Genomic DNA, 24,858 nt, shown 5'->3' with positions numbered 1-24,858 from the left:
TTCACGACTATTAGGAGAGGGGAAATTGCAGATCAAGGCATGCCGGGGCGGGGTGGTGGCTGCGGTGGCAGGGATAGTATGACGTTAATGATCGCCACGGACACCCGCACGGAAATGTGTTTTCTCAAATAACTTTCCCAACAATATCAGGTGACACAAGCGCGAGACCGCACCAGATCGAGGAACCCGCGCGGAGAGGCGCTGTGAGCGGAACCCTTGAGGGTCTTGCGGGGTGGTGGAGGGGGGGGAGGATGATAGACGCCACATCCAATGGGAAGGCGAAGCCCCTCTCCGAGGGTTAACAGGCAGCCAATGGAAGTCACGCAGAGCGGATCCCACACGCTCCATTCAAGAATCTCAAGTATTCAAGATGGACGGAAGGGAACGCGGAGAAGAGGATCGGGGAGCTGTTTTTAGTGCTTACCGCTGTCATGCCGGGGGAAAAAGGGGGAGACCCCAAAGTTTTAACCTCTGCTACTGGGGCAGGCGAGAGACGAGGAGAAGCTAAAGAGCTGCTGAAAGGGTAAAGATGGCCAACGACTGGCTCCTGGGCACAAAGGGGGTGCTCCCTCAAGGACAGGCTATGCCGCCCTCGCCCCCAAAATTTCCGTCCACGTTAGTGTCGTTTAGAGTATGGGAATGACCTGGGTGGTAGTAGGGAGAGGAGGCTGGTGGGTTGTGCTCTCGTTTGTGGGGGGAGAGAGTACAAGAAGCCCTGCTGGAAGATATTGGGGGGAGTCATGTGTATTTAACTTGCTTTTTCTCTCAGACATTCGCCCGCTAATACACGCCTGCTATACCTTCTTTGGCAGAGACGAGAAGAATGGCAAATGGGAAGTCTTCCTTGTTCCCTAACCGGCCCTTTCTGGCCCTCCCTTCCTGTAGAGAAGGAGCAGGCAAGAGTCTCTGTCGAGCCCCTAGGCCAGTTCTTTTAAGCACTTTCAGTCAGATGTGAGATCCAGGCCCTTCCCCAGTCCTTATCCCCTTGGAGTGGGTATAAGGTGTGGGAAGAGAGTGTTTTTCACCCTATTTGTTGACTACTGTGATCAAAGAGCAAAACCAGGACCCTTCAGGCTCCTGGTTATCTCCTCAGATTATTTTTTTCCCTGTGAGACAAAATGCCTTCTCTCAGTATTCATGTACATGCAGATACAGGATAGAAAGTGGGAGGATCTTAACACTGAGTATACACCCTATACAGCATGAGTTTTCTGTTTGGCTGCAGTACATGCAAAGCTCTCTTAATACCACGCATAAAAACATCTTGTGTTTTGAAACTATCTTTGGATTCCTCTTGCTAGGATATGTTAGGATAGGTTTTGTGGGCTCTCATATTCTTATTCACTATATCTGATCCCCTCCGCAATAAGTGTACTTTTCCCTTTGTAGTCCAGAGGGCAGGTAATCATGAGCTGCACATGGCACGGCATTTGCACAGTCCATATGAGGGAAGTAGTGGCAGTCGTGTACAACCCCCAGAGCTGCAATAGGCCTTATCTTTTCAGGTTTTATTTCTGGGTTTCACTAAATCAGTCTAATAGAAAGCTGTTATATGAATAGGCACCACGCCTGACTACAGTGTGAAGAAGTTGACTGTTTTGTATTGGGGAAAGGGCCTTTGCATATTTTCTGTCACGGTCATTCAGAAAGCACTGTCACACCTAACAAATGTCAAGTACTTTAAGGAGAAAAGGAGGGCGCTTGGAGTGCCTGCCATGGAGTGTTTCTAAGGTCCTTCAGCTCCCAAAATCTGGAGGAATTCTCTAACTCCAGCAGCATATACTGTTTTAGCACTTTAGGAATCCCAACCATTGACGCACTTAGCCTACTATTTGCCTCAGAGCAGTGGTTGTGGCACTAGTGTTTAGCATGCTATCTTGCTATAATCCTTCCAACATCCCTGTATGGCATGCCAGTGTCACTGTCCCCATGCTGCTAATGGTGGGCTGAAGTTAAGAATGAGTGACTTGTCTACAGCCACCTCTATCCACCTCTAAGAATGAGTGACTTGTCTACAGCCACAGTTTGTGATAGAGGTAAGATTTGAACCAGGGACATCACAGATCAGAATTTGAGCTCTTAGCCAACATGATACAGTAGCTTCTTATTAATCGGTAACATTTCTCTTGAACCTAGTGATCGCTGATCACTTTCAAATGATTACATGCACATAACTGTTCTAATTACATAAAACAAGAATTGCCCAAGTAAATGTGAGAAATTAAAGTGTCCTGCAGAGATTGGAAAAACAATCTACTGCTCTGCCTCTGAATAAAAGGGCCTTGTACATGCACAGATGGGTACAACTCTACCTATCTCTTGTATGATAGGTGTTTGAATTTTCTCTCCATGGCTGTGAATGGCTGTACACTTCTGAACAGGCATGTGAATCATGGCTTCTGATCCATGTTTCCCTCTTGTGGCACTTCTAGGCATAAGAACATCATTGAATTAGGGCCTTTGTGTCCAATGAGAATGTTAAGAGCCTATATATAGTGTGACTATTTCAGATTTTATTCCTATTTCCCTCTTTCCTTCAATCCATTGTGTTGCTGGACCAGTACTCTTTTAATTTTAAAAGTAAGGCAAATAGCACTACCATTATATAATTCTACAAGAATCCCATGAAATACTCGAGAATGTATTATTCTAAGGCTGTGTGGTGATAATCTATTATATGCTCTCATCATAGGACAAATCTGAGAGTTTGGTATGGTCTTTTCTATTCAGTTCAGTCTAGTCTAGGTTTATCTGGGCCAAAGGTGACTGAATATTCACTTGTTCCAATGGTCTTGGGCTATTTACTACCTGTATTTAATACTGTATATTCCTGTAACTTTTCGTGAAAGGGCATAGTGGAAAATGCTTTCATCCTTGCTGTATATACTGTTGCATTCACAACGATCGATCATATTTGAAGCACATTTGCCTCTGAGTCCTAATGATTTTGTGCTTAAAAATCCATGAAGTTTTAAAGCCCCTTCTCAAATTATAAAACATGTTCATGAACTCACTTAAATTGATTTAAGAAACAGTGGTCATCAAAGGCATTTGTTTCTATTCCTTGGAGGGGAGTGTCCACACACATACAGATGCACATTCTTGATTTTGCAGATTTTCATGGCCTTTTAATGACTTCTGGGTTGTTCTTTCCCCAATTAATATTGTATTACTGGCTTCCAGGAACTAGTAGACTGTTTCTGCTTTATTTTATCTTTTTGCCATTCATGGGAGTTTTAAAATCATGCAACTGATTAAATATAGAAGTGGGCTGCTTAGGAGAAAAGTAGATTTGCCGCTATGTATCCAGTGTATCTTTTCCCCTAAAGAGGTGCCATGGCTAGACACATTTTAATGGCCTTGATCAGCCAAGAAAAAAAGAGCAGTCTAATAAGCTGCATTCTAAAAGAGGCATGACTATATGCTGTCAGTTCTAGTCCTCTCCATTATTAATCACTGAATTTGTGCAACCAAGAAAGCTACATAGATTTATAGCAACAGAAAATCTGGATCCAGTAGTGAAACAGACTTTCTAGATGTGGGCAGCGGCTCTTATCAGCAGAGTTTTGTTTCCCTTCTTATACCATAACAAAGAATACTGTGTGTCCTTGCAGTTCACTTCTTCTTCAGATTCCCCCAGACAGTTGCTTCTTTTGTCCCTTTGCTCTAGAGGTTTGTCATCTTTCCACAGATATCATCAGTCGCAAGGTTCACCACCACTGTTAGGTGAATGACCCGCTGGTAAGAGATGAGGGCATCCTGTTGTATCACTGGCCCAAATTCTTGCCATTAAATGATCAAGTTTTTTTTCTCTCTCTCTGCTATGGCACTACTCCCAGCCAAATCACCTAACAGATTTAGGGTAGCATTTTCTTTTGTCAAATAATACATTAATGGTTGTTGGAGGGCTTTGAATATCTACTGAGGCAGATGTATTGTAAAGCAAGATTTTGGTTCTGTGGAACCCTTTGGCCTAAGGATTATTTATTTGTTTTCATTTATAGTCTGCCTTTCTCACTGGGACTCAAGGCAGATTGCAAGTACAATAGAACTGTTCAGTCAATCAGTAAACCAATTACAAAATATGATAACATTGGAATAATAATGTTTGAATCTAACAGCAAATATTCCTGGCTAGCTTCTCTACCTGGTGTGTGTGTGTTTGTTTACTTCATTTATACCCTGCCTTTCTCCCCAATGGGGACCCAAAGTGGATTACGACAGTCTCCTCCTCCATTTGATCCTCACAACAACCTTGTGAGGTAGGTTAGGATGAGAGTGTGACTGGCCCAAGATCACCCAGCAAGCTTAAATGGCAAAGTAGGGTTTCAAACCTGGGGTCTCCCAGATCATAGTCCAATGCTCTAACCACTACTCCACACTGGCTCTCATGAATCACATTCCAAGGCCTTATTTTGTAAAGGGGCAAAGGATTTTTTGTTAAGGAACTGGGGTGCAAGATCCCTGCTTCATCTCACTGCATTAATTGCCTTGGGAAATCAGCTTCCCACACCAGTACCTTGGTTTGTCAACACGACATTTATTATCTATTTACTATAAGTTTGGAGGGGGCAAAAAAAAACCCTTTGCTCTAAACGTCTTCAGGGCTTACAATAATATAGCTTTTAGCTTCTGTAATAAAACTATTTCTCCCAAGTTTCCTGCCGGAGTCGCATGATGATATTTATGACGCCTATAGAGAAAGATGTGGGGTCAATAGAACCACAGTCAACCAGGCAGCACAGCACTTGAAAAATGTTAGAATTCTGCACCATGGTAATCTGAATCTGGTAACCTGTATGATTATTCAGATCAAATGTGTGTGAATGTGTGCGCGTGCATGCACGCAGCATTTGTGATAGGTAATGTGCACATCATCCCCAACATTTTATCCTCACAATAGCCCTGTAAAGTAGATTAGGCTGAGAGCATGTGATGGTCCCAAAGTAATCCAGCAAGCTTCCATGGCAGAGTAGGGATTCAAACCTGGGTCTCCCAGATCCGTGGTCTGATGCTCCAACTGCTATTCCTCACTGGCTGTCATGTAGGGTATAGAGCCAAAAATGCTGTGTGAGAAATAAAGTGGTACAGACTTAAAACTTATATCCAGGAACCATATAAACACAGGAATCTTATTAGTGGCTGGTGTTCCTAAAAACAGTGACCTATTTTTTTTTACATTCCATCTTGATACAGACAGGTAAAGTGCCTGCAGACTGAGGAATCTGTCAAAACAGTGTGTGATGAAAGGTGGAGTTGAGCCCAGCTTTCTGGATGTAGCTGTATATTTAGTATCTGAAAGGGGGAGTTGCCCTAATTGAATTAGAACGAAGGCCAGTCCTTTCTGTGAATTGGCTCAAGCCACTGAGGTGAGTCTAGAAGGTTTTAACAAGTATAATAGGGATCTGTATCTTTATGAATACTGTTCTAAGTCAGTCTCAGCAGAATACCCTCCCACGCTGCCCTAGAGGAAGACTTGGTGGGCATGGTAACAGAGCAGTTCAGCGGTAAGAAGTTATTCTGCCTCTCTTTATTTTTGATTCCCCCCTCTCTCTTTAGGTGGAATTCTGAGCAGTCTTTCCAGAAACCTCACACGCTTCTGCTGGATGAAGACTAAATTGAGACCGTTTTCCACAGATGGTTCTCTAAAGAAAAGACACTGATACCATTAAATAAAACAGTTACCTGAGTGATCCTAAAAGCAAAGCAAGGAAGTGATTCTCTGGTTTCAGCATAGAAAGGTGGAGAGCAAAGGGCCTTTGCTATACTGGGCATGGCCCCTGTCCGAGGCTCTTTTCACATTGTGCTACTGTCTGAGCCCAACCCAAGCAGTGCAATGTAAAAAGGGCATTGGGTGGGTGGCCACAGCAGCATGAAGCCTCCATATCACCGTTTATTGGCAGAAGTCAAGGGAGAGGAGGAAGTCATGAGTCCCTAGTATGTGAAGGAAAAGGAATGCATATTAGTGAACTATTAAAATGCCTTCCCAGTACTCTGTAACAAGTGAAAAGTGTCCATCCACACCATATTACAAATGGATCTGTTCAACACCAACTTACGGATTTAGATAGTTCATATGCCACATTTACATTGTTGGGGTTTTTTTTTATTGGGCATATGTTTCAGAAGACTTGATTTCTTGCTAATGAATAGTAAAGTTTATTGGCAAAGAAGCTGTTTAGCTCCTAGAAGCAAAGACCAAAAAAAATCTGATAAATTGCTGGCATATGGTCAGATGCGTGAGCACTTTACAATTCAATCCTCAACAGAGTTACACCCCTCTAAGCCCAGTCAAGTCAATAGGCTTAGAAGGATGCAACTGGTTCAGATTACACTGTTACTGAACTATAGAGATTTGCGCACACAGTTCTGTTCTCTAAATTTCAAATAGGGAATAACTTGTTAGCTAGAATTTTATTATATATTTGGTTTCCAGATGCTCATGCAGATGGTACTGCTGTTTGCTTATGAATTCTGTAGATGGTACTAAGTTAAGGAAATCTGCTGCTACCTTGGAATCGTGTACTTATTTGAAACAAGTCCCTGCTGTTGAAATACACCCAAATATCCCCATTTCTTGTGAAGAGGCATGGATGATAGAGGCTGCTTAGTATGGTTCCTTTTTCTTTTTAAATATAAAACATCTTTATTATACAAAAAAATTCCTGCGCTGGTGACAGTGCTGAGGCTTTGCCCACACCCAACCCCCACCCATCTCCATGTAGGATGGGGGGCGGATGCAGGGGATGAGTGTGTCTGGGGATCACAAGCACACGGCAACCCAAAAAAATCAAAACCCGACAAACTCCATTGCGTAGACATGGGGGGGAAATACCACGGCAGTGTCTGGGGAAAGGAATGGTAAAGGGGAACATAAACTACCATGGCCCCATGCTGGAAGGAACTGCTCATGGATCCCCTACCTGGAGGACAAAGTTTGTCCCCTGTTGGGATTTACTCTCCTTCCACCCTTTTCGGCCCAACACCACTAGACTGACATACGTTTCCCACTACAATGCAGCTCTGCCCCAGAAAGGAGGCGAGTGCATGAACATACAAAGCTGCCTTATGCTGAGCCAGACCATTGGTCAGTTTAGCCCTGTACTGTTATCTCTGCCTGGCAGCTCTGCAAAACTTTGGGCAGAGGTCTGTCCTAGTCCTGTTTGAAACAAGAAGTACCAAAGGTTGAACTAGGGACCTTTTGCATGCAAAGCATAACCTCTTCCACTGAGCTATGGCTCCTCCCCAAGAATTTGCCTTATGCTTACAGCTCTTTCTGCCCCATTCCAGAATGCACTGTGTTTTCCATATAAAATGGAACATAAAGTTCAAATGTGCTTCCAGGATTACACTAGGCATTTCACCATCTGTGCAACCCAACAGGTGCTAGTAATGAGAGCAGCATACCCCCAAGTAGATCAAGTAGAATCCAATCCAAAATCCTGAAATTGGGCCCCTGAACTCTGTGAGGTTCCCTTTTTACTTTGGGGAGATCCTCCAAACTGTGAATCTAGCACTTCAGAAAGTATAAGAGGTTTGGGAGAAGGGTCCTGGTATCTCCACTTCCATGGGTGATGCTGTGCAGGAGCCTAGGGGCACGGAAATGGGGGCAGGGTTAGTTGTGCCAGGGTGCCAGCGATGGCAGTGGGATTAGGACAGGGCAAGGCATGCTGCAGGGGAAGGGGTCACCCAGAGTCCCCATCAGTCCCAGCCGTTGTCCTTCACCATGTGTGACATCTCAATAATGTATTTCCCTTCTTTGTATTTCTGGCTGGTCTCGAAGGCTTGTTCCTGGCAAATGAGGAAATAGGAAGATATGAGCCCACTTGCTGACTTTTCCCTCCACTTGGCACCATATTCAAAAGTAGAATTCTCCCCTCCCTCAAGCTATATATATAAAGACAAGTGTCCCGACTGACTCATAGATGCCCAGCCCAAACCCCTGGACCTAGAAACATGAAACTTGAGAATAACATTCCTTTCATGATGTAAACACCCACTGAGATTTTAAGAAATTCGCCCCCTAAGGGGGTAAAAAGGGGTAAAATGTGTTTTCCCAAAGGGATACAGCTTCTCTGTGGGGCTGGCAGGCTGCTGCCTGCTCCCCCCACCCCCCCCCGCTCACTGCCTGCTCGGCCACTCTTCCCTGACTGGGCCAGCCTTACAAGATCATTTGCATATGTAGGCTCATTAGGGCTCACAACATTTCACACCTCATCCCCCCCAGACGGTTGAAACACAGAGGTCATTTGCATATGCGGCCTGATTGGTCCTCGCCCCCCACATTCTAAACAGTATGCAGTTGCTATTGGGAGTCATTGAATGTGTCCCAAGGTAAAGTGCACCTTCCAGACTTCCCCTAAAAGTTCACTAGGGTTATCAACTCAACCCCCGCCCCCAAAATGTTACATACCCATAAGTATCATAACTGGATTTAAAGTAGTTAAATACTGTAGCGAAGCAAGGATATCAAGCTATGATGTATAAAGCAATGCAACCAACTATTACAGTATGGGTAGAATCAGAATTTCCATTAGGGGTAGTATGACAGTTGGAGACTGGCATCTATGGTTATCTACCTGCCACATTTTCATCGCACTCTTCTTTCAAGTTGCTAAGGGTGGCACAGAGTCTCACCCTCCATTTTATTCTCACAACAACCTTATAAGGTAGATTAGGCTCAGGGAAAGCAATTTACAGAGCAATCCTAAATGGAGTTTAACTCTTCTAAGTCCATTGACTTCAATTGACTTAGAAGGAAGTAACAGTGTTTATGATTGCATTGTTAGTAAACTTCATAGCAATGTGAAGATTTGAACCTTAGTCTCCCCTGTCGTTGTCTGAGACTAATAACTAAACCACTCAGACTATTAGGATTAGTGCGGGCAGGCTAACTAGGGTAGTGTCATCTTCACACTTGCAATGATTTGCAACGCTCCTGTTTTGAATAGGCTGCATTATTCTCTATATATGTAAGCTACCTGTATTAACTACTCACGTATTTCCAACCCAGTGTAGTCTTGCAGCTTTCACAGAAAATATCGGCAACTGAATGGAGACCAGTGAGCAAGAGGCGTTGTTCAGCTGGACCGCATCCCACATTGACCCTGTAGCCGAAGAAATTACAGGGCACAGTGTCTCATTTTATTTTTAGCACTGTTGCACCCTGTACTCCACTTTCTAGGGAGCTCACATAACACTTGGTGGGGAGGAAGAGACACCCTTCTGTCCTAAGACTTTTGCAACAAAACAAAACAAAAATCCACAAAAAATGCAAACTATTAAAGTTTACTGATGCAGGGTGTGTGAGTGAGAGGCTATAATTTATGGAACATTCTCAGCAGCAGTACTATACAGTAATTTACATTTTGGGTTATGAATATCAAATCAGTATCTTAATTTCATAATTCAGGTCAAAACTGTTGAGCAGATCATTTCTTAAAACACTGAATGCCAGAGTCAAAAATTATGTCATGCTTTGACAATTTGCATGGGTTTTTTTAAACCAGCCTATTCAGATAGGAACCTGATGATGGAGCATTGAGAGCAAAAGAGAAATTCTGAGTTCAGTTGCATAGCGGCCTCCAATGGCCAGAAAAAGTCTCTACATAACTCTGAACTTTCCCAAGAATGTAAAAATCAGAACACATTCATGCTGTCCTGAAGAATCATCACCAATTATCACCCTGGTGTCTGGGTAAAAGAGCGAGCTCAGGGAGCCATGCCCAATCTTAGTCAAGACTTCATCATGTCAGAGTTGGTATTGCATGCTTAGCTATAACATAACTGCTACAGCAAGCATCCAAGCAGCAGTGTTAGAAATTTTCCTGAAGATTACTGCTTGGCCAGCTGAAATGTGGGGTGATCAGTCAATAACTCAAGAGAAAATATCTTTAGTGAAGTTTTCTATAAACTAAATGTAGTTTCCAAATTAGCCATAAATGAATAAAAAAGACCTCCCCAGTTAGCTAGTTGAAACCAAGATCAGTCACTTTTTATCACAAGGAATGCCTGCATCTCCTTAAAGTATGGTGGTTCTAATTATCATGGCAGCCTCTTACCACAGATAACTGATACCCTGTTAGCATGAGAGAGCAGGAGACCATGATAAAAGCAGAAGGCTGCAGGACTATATTCCTAGAACATTAAGGTCAGGGGTCACCAAAAGACTGGTTTTGTTCTCTCATGATTTCAATCTGATATCCATTGGGGAAAAGCTACAGTCTCTGAGATCTGAAATGAATCAGATTTGAAGGAGAGGGGGAGTGAGGAAAAGAAGGTCAGACCATATTTCTCTACTGTCTCTATACTGTGATTTGTTCTGTTTCCATTCCATCAGTGACTTCAGTCCAACTAGTAAATAGACCTTGCATTGAGATGAAAGATACAAGAACTGCATCCCTCGCTAAGATATGTAGCTAAGTTTCACACCCCTCAAAATCAGAGAAGTAGGAATAAGAGCTCTTCTTCATAGTTTGTTTAGACCATTTCTCTATTGTTCATGTTCTCTAGCATGATCTTCACCTGTTTTTGTCCTTACATGGACAAATATGATATGAACCGTTCATCTAATTAGAAGTTGTTTATGTAATACTGTCACCTTATCTATGGAAAGTGAAGGATTAGTCAATAAGTAACATGAAATATTCACAGGAACCTCCCACAGACTGTAAAATATAGGCTGTTTAGTCTTTTCTCAGTCAATTGTCCTATAGGTTTCTACCACTGAGAAAAATGCAACTGTATCTGAAGCAAAAAACATTCCAAAACAGATTGCTAGATTGTATGCAATAGCCATGGTAGTTAAATCCCTATGACTTAGTGTGACTGACTTGAAGCTAGGCTTGCTCATTGCAAGAGCCACTGAAAAATGAGGAAGAGAAGGATAGTAGTAGGTTTTTCCCTGCCAAAACTATGGCATGTAGTGAAGGACCTGGGAAGTCTCCTGCATCATAAACCAGGTGTGCATCTAATATACAAGTAACAGTACTGTAAGTCAGAGGAACAGTCAGGAAACCTCTACTCTGACTCTGTACATTGAGGTAATCATAACCCTGTTATGCAAATACTTGAGCTAATAACAAAAGAGCAGGAGAAGGACTGTTAAGAAGTTAAAGCAGAAGAAAAATAATTAAAGTGCATGGTATTGATACTATGAGGTCAGGACGGAGGATGACTGTTCCTAGCGCTAGGAATTTTGAATCAACAGTAGATTATGCTAGAAAGTCAGGAGAATATCATCCTCCCAGTACCTGAACCTACACCCAAGAGAAAAAACTAAGATGACACAAAGCCAGACATTGGGAATTCCTATATAATGGCCTGACAGTGTTGTCATGAGTTCAGCAGGAGGATATTAAGGCAGAGGAGGAATGAAGCTATATTAGGAAATGGCAGTGAGGCTCCAGGAATGGAGACAGATTTTGAGAAATGCCACGCCTACTGATTCTGAAGCCCTTCCTCTAATCCCAGACTGTGTCCACTCAGTTCTTTGCATGCATCCAGATTTACTGTTTTATTCCTTCATATGTTCCAGAGCTCAGCATTGTGAGCCCTGGCTCAGGTGGAGCTCTGTTTCAAGGTCTACATGCCATCTTGTATATCCTTCCCTGAGGACTATTTAAACCCCTCTTGGATGGCTTCATTTTTGGAATAGGGTACCATCATTTAGAGATACTTTCTGCAGATACAAAAACATATCCCTATCTGTATTCCTGCTCTCTTCCCATATTGCACATCCCCTCCCCCGTAAAAAAAAATCCAAGTGCAGGAGGACACTCACACAGAATTGAAAAGATAGGCGCGACCATGACTCCCCTGGAAGGACTGTGGAGATAAAGTACAGGAGTTATAACCATCTTGCTTGAAAGATTGTTTAATCCACTCCCAAACCCAACAATCTTGTTTAAAGGTAGGGGTATCTGATATGAGAAAGGTCAAACTGTGTCTGGATAATGCTGGTAAAATAGCTGCAAAAATACTGCTGTACAGAAGGGCCTAGTAAGGCCCAGAGTTGGAACTATAATGGGTAATCACACAATGCCAGCAATCTAGTTAGGTACTATGCTGCCATGAAAGCTTGTCACTCTGAAGAAGGGGCTTACAGACCTTGGAGATGAGCTCATCATGCTTGGCCAAGTGTGCCCGGCAGTGGACACAGCTGTATGTTCGATGGCACCGAGGCAGATAACTGCGGAAGGTTTTGGTAGGAAGATAGGCAGCAGGTGGTACTGGTTCACAGCTGGGCATGACAGGCTGAAGAACGATGCCCTGTCGAGGTGGAGGAGCAGGTGCTGTGCAGCCCCCACACAGGCGGTCGCAAGTGAAGCAACGAAGTAGGTTGGCTAGAGCCGTGTTTCAGAGAAGTGAAGTTTGGGGGGGCTGTACTGCCAGGGCCCCCCCAGATGAGAACCAGACCGAAAGAGAAGTCACCTATGGAAAGAAAACTGAACAATTATCAAGCAAGGAAGCAGTCTGTCAACATATTCATTTCTTGGTTCTTTCTCCATATATTATGCTTGAAGTAGTTTACAGAAAATAGAATGAATAAATCATATAAATGGCATTCCATACCATTATATGGTGAAATTGTTTAGAAAAGCCTTTCCAAAGGAGTCATTTTGATGGCCAGGAAAAGTATATTGTATGACTTCTAATTTTCAGTTTTAAATGTATTTTAAATGTATATTTATATAGATATTTATTAATTTTAATTGTGTTTTAAATAATATTGTAGCCAGGCTACCTTGATTCCATGGGGAGAAAGGATGGTTAAAAATACCATAAATGAATAAATGTTAAACTAATAATAATAAAACAATAAATCAGCATTGTGGGTTAAATCATTCTTCAGGTTCTCTGTATGTCAGACCCTTGGGAAGGTGACCTGAAGTCCTGAAACCTTCTGGGAGGTCATTACATGCATTATAGAGAATAGGTAGCTGCATGGATTGATCAGTCTGAAATAATTACCACCGGGTCCTTGTTCCATATTCAAAATCAGTTGTGTGGTTTATAAAATGAAGCAATCCTAAACAGGGCTACTCAGAAGTAAATCCTTACCTAGGAAATTGAGTTTTGGATTGCAGGATTCTCAATCCAACTGATAAACATGCACTGAAAAACCAAGCTGTGGGACAGGATCTGCCTTTTTAACATGTTGCCTGGGTTAAAAAATAGGTTAAAGAGCATCAAGGGGATATAAATCTGTGTTAAGCAATTTTGAATATGCAAGATTCAAATCCCCAATCAACCTGTTGTTCCACTTCCTTTACATGATTCTTATGAAGATGAACGAATGGAGGAAATTTATTTACATTTCATTCCTGACCAGTCCAACAAACTTATATTTTCAAATCTCAATTTATATGTGTTTATATGTGGTAGATGCAGCCCAAAATGAATTCAACCTAGTGAGTATAGGACTGCATCCTTAAAACTCTTTGTTTGCAGATGCCCACATAATAATAATACCCCCTTGTCTAGAATGCCAGTTTGGTTTTAAAAGGGCTCTTTTGCTTTTCTGTTCCACAAGGTCATCATTCATATGCTATTATACAACATGTCACATCACCAAAGTGGCTCTGTCATGTGTGAAAACATTGTGAAAGGAGATGACTTGCCTAAGGCACTGACCCCGAGTTACAGTTGAACAGCGACTGGAATCACTACCTCCCACCTTGAAACCATTGCACCACACTACCTTTGCGCTCCAGTGTCTTCTGATCAATCAATACTCCGGGAAAGCACTCCTTTTTTCCGACACCACTCACTACCCACCTCCTTACTGTGACAGTGAGAGAGCCCTCTGCTGGGATTTCGACGTTATTTCGAAGCCTCTTTTCATTCAAAGTCTCCCGCTCCCTTGCTTTCTAACACACCCAGCCCCGCGATCGCGCCCCCTACCGGTACCAAGGGAGCATTACACTCCTTAAACTGACTTTCGGAAGCCCCGGAGGTTTGATGGATTTGTCACCAAAGGCATTAATGTCCCCGCCATCCGTCCTGCAACGAAGTCAGCGCGCGGTGCGTCAACGTCGCACGCAATTTCAGCTTCCAAGAGCCCGGATACTGACCAATGCAGCTGCCCCCATCTCAGCGAAACAAATGCACCCCGCATTTGACTGACATCCTCCCCCGTCCGCTTCGTCTTGTCCAGCCCGGAGCGGGGGGGGGGGCGATGAGAAGTGGGAGGAGCTCGGGCGCCTAGGGACCCCACGCCTTAATCACCGCAGAGTCTGACTCACGTGGCTGCGCGCGGAAGAAAAATAAAGGCGGCTCTGGCGTCGCCGAAGTTTCCGTAGGGATGTTGCCAGAGGAGGAACCGCGAGGGGGGCTGGGGAGGGTCGGGGCTTTGCTCTGCACGGTGAAAGGTGGCCTGAAGGCCAAACAAGGCGCTCGCCCAGCCAAGCGCGGACGGAGGGAGGCAGGGAGGGAAAGTTTCAGCAGCGCCGTCTGTTTTGCCCTCTTCCGCCGCTCACCTTGAAAGCCGCTCCCGGGGGGCTCTCGCCGCTTCTGCGTCCAGCTGCCGCTCGAGAAGGGGTGGCGTCAAGGGGAGCGCGGCTTCAGGGCAGCCTAAGGGCTGCTTTTGTGCTCCGTCTGTAACCGAATGTGGCTGTCTGTTGTGGAACCGCATCATAACATTGTGAGTCATCTATCCCTCCCTCCTCTCCCCCGCTCTTCAGCCTCCCGCTACGTCAGAGCGGGGCCGGAGACACGGATCAGAGAGGGAGGGGGCAAACAGAGATGCTGGCCGAGAAGGGAGCCGCAGCGGGGCAAGAGGTACGGCGTCGGCGGGGCAGAAAGGTCGGGGACGGGGAGAGGAAGAGCGAGACAGCCGCTCAAGGGCGCGGACGCGGCTGCTCGGACGACGAGAATGAGGATCTGGAGAGAGACGCGCAGGTGAAAAATCCCGCGTTGCGCGCCGGTGGCACACACTGACGCAGAGAGAGAGAGGAGAAGCTGAGGGTCACGGACAGGAAACCTGCAAGATCGCTCTCTGATGCGCGCTTTGCAGCCTGGAGAAAACGCTGCTTATGGCACCCCAAACATTATGGCCTGAAGCTTCAGAATCCTGCGATGTCTCAACCTTGAGCGGCCAGAAGCACCGTCATTGCTCCCTCCCCCATCGGTATCTGCTCAAGAAAAGATCGACAGCCTTGCCATATCTCTAAATCTTTCCTAAACCAATTTTAGGGATCAAAAATTTTCAGAGAAGTTCTCAACAGCCTTGCGCTGTTTAGATCGATAGGAGTTTGCTGGTTGAGATCTGCCAGCATAAGGCTGCAGCTGCTTAATCTCTTACCAAGCCTCAGAAAAAAAAAGTCTTTGTTACAGAGGATAACTGGCAGGAGTTTTTCTAGGTGGAAGTACTAAGTCGACTATGAAAGGTTGAAGGCAGATATCCAGAGATGGAAGGAGGCTGGTTTCACTGTTACAGTGCAATCCTAAAAAGAATTACTCCAATCTAAGACCATTGATTTAAATTGGCTTAGACTGGAGTAACTCTGCTTAGGGTTGCACTGTTAATGTGGTATAATAGAAACACCAAGTCTAGCTTCCATAGACATTGTTCACTGAAGCTTTATGTATGCTTGCCATCAGAAGGGGCTGTTGTAGGGCTGCTCAAAGCCACTAGGTGCAGACTTCATTGCATGGTGTCAGCGTACATCATACTGGCTGAACCCCTGGCTGCACAGCTAGATATTAGTATGAATTGACACCCCCCCCCCCCCAATCCCTGCAGCTGCCATAGACTGAAAATCTTTTAAGTGGGTCTTAATCCTAAATAACTGTTTTTTATTCCAGAAAACATCCAGGTGATATTCTAGAACTGTATGATGCCTTCATAAATCATAGGCTCCTAAGACTTTCCTTCTCATTTTAACATCCAAACCACACACAAATGTTTTGAACCATTGCTATACTGGTGTTCAGTTTTCTTCCCCATCGCCTCCATGTTGTTTGCTCCTTTGGTTAGTAACCAATAAGAGGAAACTCTTAAGAGGAAAAAATGTTCTTTTGGAATCAACTTTGATTTTGTAGTTAAATTAGCAGGACAATGTTCAGAACATCCTGGACTCATTCCTGGCATTTCCACTGGCTTTTTCCATGGCCAATTGTGTTCGGTGCAGAAGTATTTGGAAACTGTGTGTTACTACATATCTCCTGTAAAAGGGAGCCAGTATCTCTCTCATTGTGGAGTGTTTGGAAGATAAATCCATTTTGGCTCTAATTTTATATTGTGCTCTAGGAAGTTGTCATTGAGAAAATGTAACTGGACTGTCTTGTCCATTTTCTTCTTGTCTGTCTATCTAGTTCTTTAATCTTCTCCATCCTGTACTGCACTTTTGATCTCCTGGAACTGAGACTATAGACAAAACCTACATTCCCCTCACATGCCAAATGTTGTTTGTGCTTCAATTGATAGTGTTACTAGGTGGAATGACAGAGACATCTTCTCTAATAATTGCAAGCTGAACATGAGACAATCTTAACAGTCGTGTTTTCAGTGATATACATGAAAAACTGGAAAATATCTTCCAGGATTTGGAGGCTTAGTGAGGGCAGCAAACCATAAGAAATGCCACCTTGAAATTGTTCAGGTCAATTCTTGCCTTAACACAGTAAAACACATTCAGCTACTGAATACTGCTGGAAAGTGAAAACTGGAGAAACCAACTACTGATTGGACAGCAGCAGCCAGTAGGATTGTGTCCCCCCTCCCCCGTTTCTGATCAGACTCACCACAGAGGAACAGGTGCAGCATATTTGAGCACTGGGAACTTGAAAATTCAAACGAAGTGCTCTTAAAAGTACACAGCTATTGATGCACAACCCCTCTCCACCAGGTTTTTCACAGATGTTGAGCCAGGATGTTTTACCGTGGCAGGTGTAGCAAGGAACTGTGTAGAAATATTTCACTGCGATATTTGGAAAACCAACATCTCCAACTTAAAATGTCAAAAGGAAATTATTCACGGTCGCTCACTATCAGGCAGGAAAAGCATAGGTATCCAAACTGGCGGAACTCAAAATGAAGCCATAACAGACGCGAGCTGAAGTAATAAACTACATTTCCCAGGTGCCTAGAAATCTAAGGCGCTGTCGGACTCAAATCCTACATTTCCCAGGAGGCTATGCGCAGAGCACGCATGTCCATCCTTCTCCGGTGAAGTGCATTGGCAAGGAAACTGCGTTTCTCATTCGGCTAGAAAGGGGTGGTTCCAGAGGCACATGAGAAGCGTGATGCCGTTGTTCTACTTCCAGAGCAACCGGTACTTCCGCCGCCTGCTCCAACTCGAGGTTCAAGTGGTTGGATCCCCGTGGATTCTCTAGGTGGGTGGCTGCCCTCTGTTCCCCAAGGATCGGGCGCCGTTCCCATGGAGACGCTCAGCCTCCTGGCTGCGCCTTCTGCTGGGTGTGGCTCGGAATACGGCGAGGGCGACAGCGGAGCGGCACTTTTTCCTCTTCATTAGGCCCTCCTGGGGAGGGTGTTTACGAATGACCCTGCCTTAATACCTGTAGGCTGCTTCTCAGCTGTTGAAGCCTCTGGGGTTGGAGGGGATTGGACCGCCATTGGGAAAAGAGTGTATTAACTAGTGTCAGCAAAGTACAAATGATACCTTTTACCTGGTTTATGAAAGAGAAATCCTAACTGGATTAAAACTGGGAAGATCTCAACCCCAGGGAAACAAATGTGTATGAGGATCCTCCTGCTGTTCAGATTGACAAGTGGTAGCTCTGGGCTAACTCTGGTCTTCTAAAATGTGTCATCTGCCCTCCCCAAACAATTCAGAAGCAAAAGATATATATGTGTGTGTGTGTGTGTGTGTGAATAAATTAGTGTGTTATTTCCATGCATTAACACATATGCAGGAAGGAGGGAATAGACCATTATCCTATCCTAAAACTAGTTGCTGGGCATGAACCTAAAGTGTAACCATCTTGCCTGTAAGGCAGAATACTGCCAACTCAACCTTACAGTCACTTCCCAAATTAGTCCCTTTTTCAGATTAATACATGTTGTATTAGTCCTTAGTTAAGTTGTAAATCTGAAAGTAACACTCCTTTGGGAAAAACCTCTCTCTTTATTTTTACGTAATTTTGTCAAACATACTGTTTCAAGAGTGAAAAGAAAATACTCTGCATTCCCCTCAACAGGAGTCCACGTTTTATGCCCATAACAGTCGCAAGGAAAACAAGATGGCAGAGGAAGCTGGAGATGAAAAGAAACTGGTGGCCAAGTTTGAACTGGAGAGGGAAACAGAGCTTCGCTTTGAAGTTGAAGCCTCGCAAACTGTCCAACTGGAGCTTTTGACAGGCATGGCTGAGATCTTTGGAACTGAATTGACACGCAACAAGAAATTCACTTTTGATGCTGGTGCTAAAGTGGCTGTCTTCACTTGGCATGGCTGTTCAGTGCAGCTTACTGGTCGGACTGAAGTGGCCTATGTGTCCAAAGACACCCCCATGCTGCTGTACCTCAACACCCATACAGCCCTGGAGCAGATGCGGTGGCAGGCTGAACGTGAAGATGAGCGGGGGCCTCGGGTCATGGTGGTGGGCCCTACAGATGTAGGCAAGTCAACTGTTTGCCGCCTGCTGCTGAATTATGCTGTGCGCTTAGGGCGGCGGCCCACTTTTGTAGAGCTAGATGTAGGTCAGGGTTCAATCTCTATTCCAGGCACTATGGGGGCTCTCTATATTGAGCGTCCTGCAGATGTTGAAGAAGGTTTCTCAGTTCAGGCCCCCCTGATCTATCATTTTGGGTCCACCACACCTGGTACTAACATCAAGCTCTATAATAAGGTGAGTAACAGGTTTGGAGTCATGTGATGTACTGATCCTCTGCATTCATCCTGATTCCATTGGGATGTGAGGGGATGGTTTGTCCTCCAGTATTAATATAATAAATACACCTATCAAATGGAGAATTGATTCATCAATAATTGTGAGCTATGATAGTTAGAAATGGAAGATTGTCCTTGTCTGATTACCATATGTGTAGACAAATAGGAGATGACTATCACTATCTTGCTGTACTTGTGAATTTCACGTGCTGCACATGGCTGGTCACTTTCAGAGACAGAGTAGTGGGTTAGATGGATTGTTAATCTGTTCTTGTTTTTATAATGGGGAAATTGCAGTTTGGAGTCATTTTATGCACACAAGCTTATATAGTGCAAGATGAAGAAATTATCAGCTTTAGCTGAATAGGACATTTGCTCTCTATTTTTGAATTTTTGAGAACATAAGTTTATGCTTAATGAGCATTCATTACGGTAAGGAGGAGTATGGAGTTGTTGTTTTTTCAGGATCTCTAGCAGTGTACCTGAAAGACCATACCTGTACAGGCAAAGATAATTAAATTGTTGCTTTGTAGTCCTTCTTTTCCTACATTAATCCTGTTAATTTGTTTAGGATGAAGTTATTTTACAACTGTGATTAATATGCAGTCCTAGCCTATACGAGTTTACATTTTCCTAAGACAACTGATTTCAGTATTCAGATTGCCCCTTGTCAACCTCTCCTGCCCCTGTGACAGAACCCTCCCCCCATTTACCACTGAGCTGCATAACCTGAAGAAAGCTGGGAGAGGTTTAGAACAATGCTGGTGGAAAACTTGTACTGAACCTGACAGATTGTACTGTAGAGCCTACTGAAAGACCTATGAAGCAGTGGTGACAGCAGCAAAGAAAAGTTAATTCTCTGCTAGCACTGCATCAGCTAGTTCACAACCATTGCAGTTGTTTGAGGAATCAGCATCTGCTTACTCCTAAATCTGAGCCTTTATTGTCTCAAAAATGAACAATTATAATACTTTTGCAAAGTTTTTTAGTGGTAAAATATTGTGAATATGCTGTGAGATGGATGCTGGTTACAACAGGTCAGTTAGAAGAAACTGTATAATACATCATCTGATCTACTTATGGACCATTTTGACCCCATTTTCAGTGGTGGATGTTGACAGTATCATGGGATCTGTGAAGGCTTCTACTTTTGCCCTGGTTCTTTACCCATACTGGCAGCTAACATCATGTGAGGACCACATCAATGAGCCTTTCGTGTCTATCATAAATCAATCACTAACTCAGGGCACCTTTTCCTGACCACTCAAAGAGGTGATTATCCATCCACTATTTTAAAAAACTATCCTTACAAAAAAAATGATGTGGCCAATTATTGACAAGTCTTTAATCTCCCCAATTTGGGCAAAGTGATTGAGAGCTGGCAGGAGTAGACCAACTCCAGGTCTTCTTCAGTAATTCATTTATTCTGGACTCTTTTTAGTCTGGTTTCAGGCTGAGCTATGGGACAGGGATGGCCCTTGTAGCATTAGTTGATGACCTCCATCTGGATGTAGACAAAGGCCATGCCTCCTTGTTGCAGATGCTGATTCCTTTGTTGCTGCAACCTTTGATAGAGTGGACCATGCCATCTTCTTTAGATGTTTGGAGACAGAATTAGGGATCATGCTTTGGACTGGTTCAGATAATTCCTCACGGATCAGCTTCAAAGGGTTGCCATTGGAGACCAGTTGTCATCTGTGTGGTACCTATCTTGTGATGTTCCACAGGGCACAATCCTACCCCCCACACAATTCAATCTCTATGTAAAATCCTATGACAACACATTCATAATTTTGCAGTTGGCAGTCTTTAATATGCTGATGACACTCAGCACTATTTTTATCTATTTATTTATTTCAAATTTCTATTCCACCCTCCCCGCGAGTGGGCTCAGGGCGGATAACAACATATTAAAATACAATAAAAATTCATCTACATTAAAACAACAATGTATTAATACACATTTAAAACAGGATGGTGGACAGCCTTCACAAGGAGGGTTAAGATTTTATATACCCCTTTTTTTTCAGGCTGGCAGAGGCCCAGCCTCAGCTATAAGCCTGGTGGAACAACTCTGTCTTGCAGGCCCGGCCAAAGGATAGTAGGTCCTGCTGGGCCCTGATTTCAGCAGACAGAGCGTTCCACCAGGTGGGAGCCAGGACCGAAAAGGCCCTGGCTGTAGTCGAGGCTAGGCGGGCCTCCTTGGGGCCAGGGACCACCAACAGCTGTTTGTCCCCTGATCGGAGTGTCCTCTGGGAAATATATGGGGAGAGACGGTCCTGTAGATACGCTGGTCCCAGTCCGCACAGGGCCTTATAAGTTAATACCAGAACCTTGAATCTGATCTGGTACTCCACTGGCAACCAATGCAGTTCATGTAAGAACGGTGTTATATGCGCCGGGTCAGGCTCAAGGGCAGCCCCGTGTAGAGCGAGTTACAGTAATCTAGCCTAGAGATGACAGTTGCTTGGATCACTGTAGTTAAATCACAAGTTGACAGGTAAAGGACAAGTTGCCTGGTCTGCCGTAGATGGAAAAAAGAGGACCTGACAACTGCTGTGACCTGTGCCTCCATTTTCAGGGAGGCATTCAAGATCACCCCCAGGCACTTAACCCTTGGAACTGGCACTAACGGTGCCCCATTGAGGGCCGGGAGCCAGAGTCCCGAACCTAATCCCCCGTGGCTCAAGTACAGAACTTCCATCTTCATCAGGTTCAGTTTCAGCCGACTCTGCTTCAACCAACCAGTCATGGCTGCAAAAGCATGTTCCAGGACATCTGGGGCTGAGTTGGGCTGGCCGTCCATCATCAGATACAACTGGGTGTCATCTCCATATTGATGACACCCAAGTCTGAAACTTGGCACCAACTGGGAAAGGGGGTGCATATAGATGTTAAACAACAATGGGGAGAGTATTGCTGCCTGTGGGACCCCACACACCAAAGGGTGGCAGGATGACAATTTCTCCCCAAGCACCACCCTCTGTCCCTGACCATGGACAAAAGAGACAAGCCACTGTAAGGCAGTCCCTCGTATCCCCATATTGGCGAGGCAGTGAGTCAGAAGATCATAATCGACTGTATCAAACGCTGCCGACAGATCCAATAATATCAGCAGCGCTGAGCCGCCTCGGTCCAGATGTCTACGAAGATCGTCTGTGAGGGTGACCAGCAACGTCTCCATCCCATGTCCCCGACGGAACCTGGACTGGAAGGGGTCCAGGGCTGAGACATCCTTCAGGAAGCCCCACAGCTGTTCCACCACCGCCTGCTCAATCACCTTTCCAAGAAACGGGAGGTTCAAAAACGGGCGGTAATTGACCAGGTCAGTGGGGTCCCGTGATGGTTTCTTTAAAAGAGGCCTCACCACATGTTCCTTTAATGGCCCAGGAAAACCCCTGGAGCCTAAGGATAGGTTAACAATGGTCTCCAGCGAGGACCGCAGCCCCTCAGCACTGGCCTTTATCAGCCACGATGGGCATGGGTCCAAGGGACATGTGGTGGGCCTAACTGATCGCAGGGTCCTGTCAATCTCCTCCCCAAAGAGTGGGCTGAAATGATCAAATATTGGCCCCGAAGGTGGTTGCTGTTCTCCCTCCCTCCCTCCCTGGCAACACAGGCTCCTAGAGGCAACATTCTTAAAGTACCTCAGGCACAGAGAAGGTCAGGGTTGAGAGGCTGGCTTCTCTCGTAGAGGCAGGAAGATGGTTGCTCTTCTCCCTCCCTCTCTGGCAACACAGGCTCCTGGAGGCAGATTTTGTTGAAGTACCTCAGGCACAGAGAGGGGTGGGGCTGAGAGGCAGGCTTCTCTCTCGCAGGCAGGCAGGTTGTTGCTCTTCTTCTTCCCTCCCTCTCTGGTAACATAGGCTCCCGGAGGCAATATTCTTAAAGTACCTCAGGCACAGAGAAGGGCTGAGAGGCTGGCTTCTCTCTTATAGTCAAGCAGGTGGTTGCTCTTCTCTTTCCCTCCCTCTTTGGCAACTCTATATCTACTTATCCAAATCTCCTGGTGATGCAGTTGAGGTCATAAATCACTGGTGGTTTTCTATGGTTAAATGGTTAAAAGTGAAAAAATTGAAACTTAATTGTGACGAGGTATTGTTGGTTGAGAAAGTAGAGATCTTGAAGGACATCGTACTTCCTAACTTCAGTGTGGTTCAGCTGATGCTGACTTGTTTAAGAGCTTAGGAGTTATACTGAATCTGACATTACTGCTAGAGAAGCAAGTTAACGCAGCTGCAAAAAATGTGTTCTTCCAATTCCGTTTAGCCTGGAAGATGGCCCCCTACCTTGACTCAGCCAATCTGGCCACCTGGATCCACATCATAGTAGAATCAAGACTATTCTTCTATAATGCACTTTCCATTGATCTCCCCATAAAGTTAACTCAGAGACTCCACTTGGTGCAGAATACTACAGCGTGGTTATTAGCAGGAGCTAGTTGAAGCATACATATTACTCCCATTCTGCAGTCACGTCCTTTGGTTGCCCATTGGTTACCAGGTTCAATGCAAGGAATTGGTTATCGTATACAAAGGCATTCATGAATTTGGACCTTCATATCTGCAGGACCTCTCTCCCTGCCTAATGAGGTCAAGAAGGCTCCCACTCCCCTTGAATTTTGCACACCATCTAAAACTTAATTATGCAGGAGGAGCATTTTTAGCCCTCTGAAGAATCACTGCCAATCTGAATATACAATATTATCTAGGTGGACCAATGGTCTGACACAGTGTAAGGCAGCTTCATATGTTCATAGAAGGGCAACGGATATTTATGCTTGTTTAAAAATAGGTCTACGATAAGATAGTTGTAACACACTTCGAATACTAGCCTTTGAAACAGGCAGGGTGTAGAAATTATGGGGCAGCCATTCCATCTTCTAAGTATTCTAAATATATATTGTTTCTTGTTAATTATGTTGTTTCTGCTGCTGCTTCTCTGCAGATCACATCCCGCTTGGCAGATGTCTTCAACCAGCGCTGTGAAGTTAATCGTCGGCCTTCAGTCAGTGGTTGTATCATTAATACCTGTGGGTGGGTGAAAGGATCTGGGTACCAGGCACTTGTACATGCTGCTTCAGCCTTTGAAGTTGATGTTGTAGTAGTGCTGGACCAGGAGCGCCTTTACAATGAACTGAAGCGAGACCTGCCACACTTTGTTCGAACAGTGCTGCTCCCCAAGTCTGGTGGAGTAGTGGAGCGTTCCAAGGACTTCCGACGGGAGTTTCGGGATGAACGCATACGTGAATACTTCTATGGTTTTCGAGGATGCTTCTACCCACATGCCTTTGATGTCAAGTTCTCAGATGTTAAGATATACAAGGTGGGAGCCCCTACCATCCCTGACTCATGTCTGCCCCTGGGCATGTCACAAGAAGATAACCAGCTTAAGTTGGTACCAGTTACACCTGGACGTGACATGGTACACCATCTGTTAAGTGTTAGTACTGCTGATGGCACTGATGAGAACATCTCTGAGACTAGTGTGGCTGGCTTCATTGTAGTCACTGGAGTGGATTTGGAGCGGCAGGTCTTCACAGTGCTCTCACCAGCACCTCGTCCATTGCCCAAGAACTTCCTGCTCATCATGGACATTCGTTTCATGGATCTCAAGTAGATACACTTCATCATAGATAAACCATTATGAGGAGAATAGCATTACCACGAAGACTGGGGAAAGGAGGGGAAAAATGGAATCCTCATAAGAGTACATTTTGAACAATCTTGAAATAGTCCTTTCAGTTTTACTATACGTTAGAAAGAACCACTTTGTAGAATGGCGGAGGGTAAAACTGGGAGGACTTGTGGATTTGAACTTATGAACTGCTATAACAAAGAAAAGTGGTGTGTGCTGAATTTAGCTGGGTTGCATTCTTCCTTGAGTCTTCTTTCCTCCAATGAGTTTTCAGCCTCTGAAATGGGAATCCTTTCCTACACTGTCACTGTCTCATCTCATTGTGATTATTTTGTAGAGAGGGTGAAGTCTTTATATTTTTTAATGTCAA

The 24,858-nt window shown here is 44.5% G+C and overlaps 2 protein-coding genes and 1 long non-coding RNA gene across 4 annotated transcripts; 2 read left to right on the top strand and 1 right to left on the bottom strand.

Annotated features, from left to right (window-relative positions):
• Positions 1–259: 259 nt before the first annotated feature.
• On the top strand, positions 260–5,706 carry LOC129324694 (uncharacterized). Its single transcript, XR_008596553.1, has 2 exons — positions 260–523; positions 5,560–5,706. It is a non-coding gene; the product is annotated as an uncharacterized LOC129324694 (long non-coding RNA).
• Positions 5,707–5,869: 163 nt separating this feature from the next.
• On the bottom strand, positions 5,870–14,621 carry YPEL4 (yippee like 4). Of its 2 annotated transcripts, none has more exons than XM_054969891.1 (5): positions 14,481–14,621; positions 12,109–12,432; positions 11,783–11,826; positions 8,999–9,107; positions 5,870–7,791 (listed from the first exon to the last, which is right to left on the bottom strand). In XM_054969891.1, the coding sequence occupies exons 2-5, from the start codon at positions 12,247–12,249 to the stop codon at positions 7,702–7,704; spliced, it is 384 nt and encodes a 127-aa protein (XP_054825866.1). In that variant the 5' UTR covers positions 12,250–12,432; positions 14,481–14,621; the 3' UTR covers positions 5,870–7,701. The 2 variants fall into 2 exon arrangements, with proteins under 2 accessions (XP_054825866.1, XP_054825867.1); XM_054969892.1 differs by lacking the exon at positions 14,481–14,621 and adding an exon at positions 14,076–14,146.
• Positions 14,622–17,216: 2,595 nt separating this feature from the next.
• Positions 17,217–24,858, top strand: CLP1 (cleavage factor polyribonucleotide kinase subunit 1). Its single transcript, XM_054971727.1, has 3 exons — positions 17,217–17,337; positions 18,163–18,810; positions 23,799–24,858. The coding sequence occupies exons 2-3, from the start codon at positions 18,205–18,207 to the stop codon at positions 24,468–24,470; spliced, it is 1,278 nt and encodes a 425-aa protein (XP_054827702.1). The 5' UTR covers positions 17,217–17,337; positions 18,163–18,204; the 3' UTR covers positions 24,471–24,858.

This window comes from Eublepharis macularius, chromosome 2, assembly GCF_028583425.1.
Source record: "Eublepharis macularius isolate TG4126 chromosome 2, MPM_Emac_v1.0, whole genome shotgun sequence".
Lineage (NCBI taxonomy): Eukaryota > Metazoa > Chordata > Lepidosauria > Squamata > Eublepharidae > Eublepharis > Eublepharis macularius.
This window is presented reverse-complemented; position numbering and strand designations above follow the sequence as displayed.

Bases quoted from the DNA above. Each gene is read 5' to 3' on its own strand.
- YPEL4 (XM_054969891.1), bottom strand. From the start codon at position 12,249: ATGCCCAGCTGTGAACCAGTACCACCTGCTGCCTATCTTCCTACCAAA. The intron at 9,108-11,782 runs GTGAGTGTCCTC...CTTCGGCTACAG, and splicing joins GCCTATCTTTTCAATTCTGT to GGTCAATGTGGGATGCGGTC. The intron at 7,792-8,998 runs GTGAGTAGTTAA...CTCATTTGCCAG, and splicing joins CTACACTGGGTTGGAAATAC to GAACAAGCCTTCGAGACCAG.
- CLP1 (XM_054971727.1), top strand. From the start codon at position 18,205: ATGGCAGAGGAAGCTGGAGATGAAAAGAAACTGGTGGCCAAGTTTGAA. The intron at 18,811-23,798 runs GTGAGTAACAGG...GCTTCTCTGCAG, and splicing joins ACATCAAGCTCTATAATAAG to ATCACATCCCGCTTGGCAGA.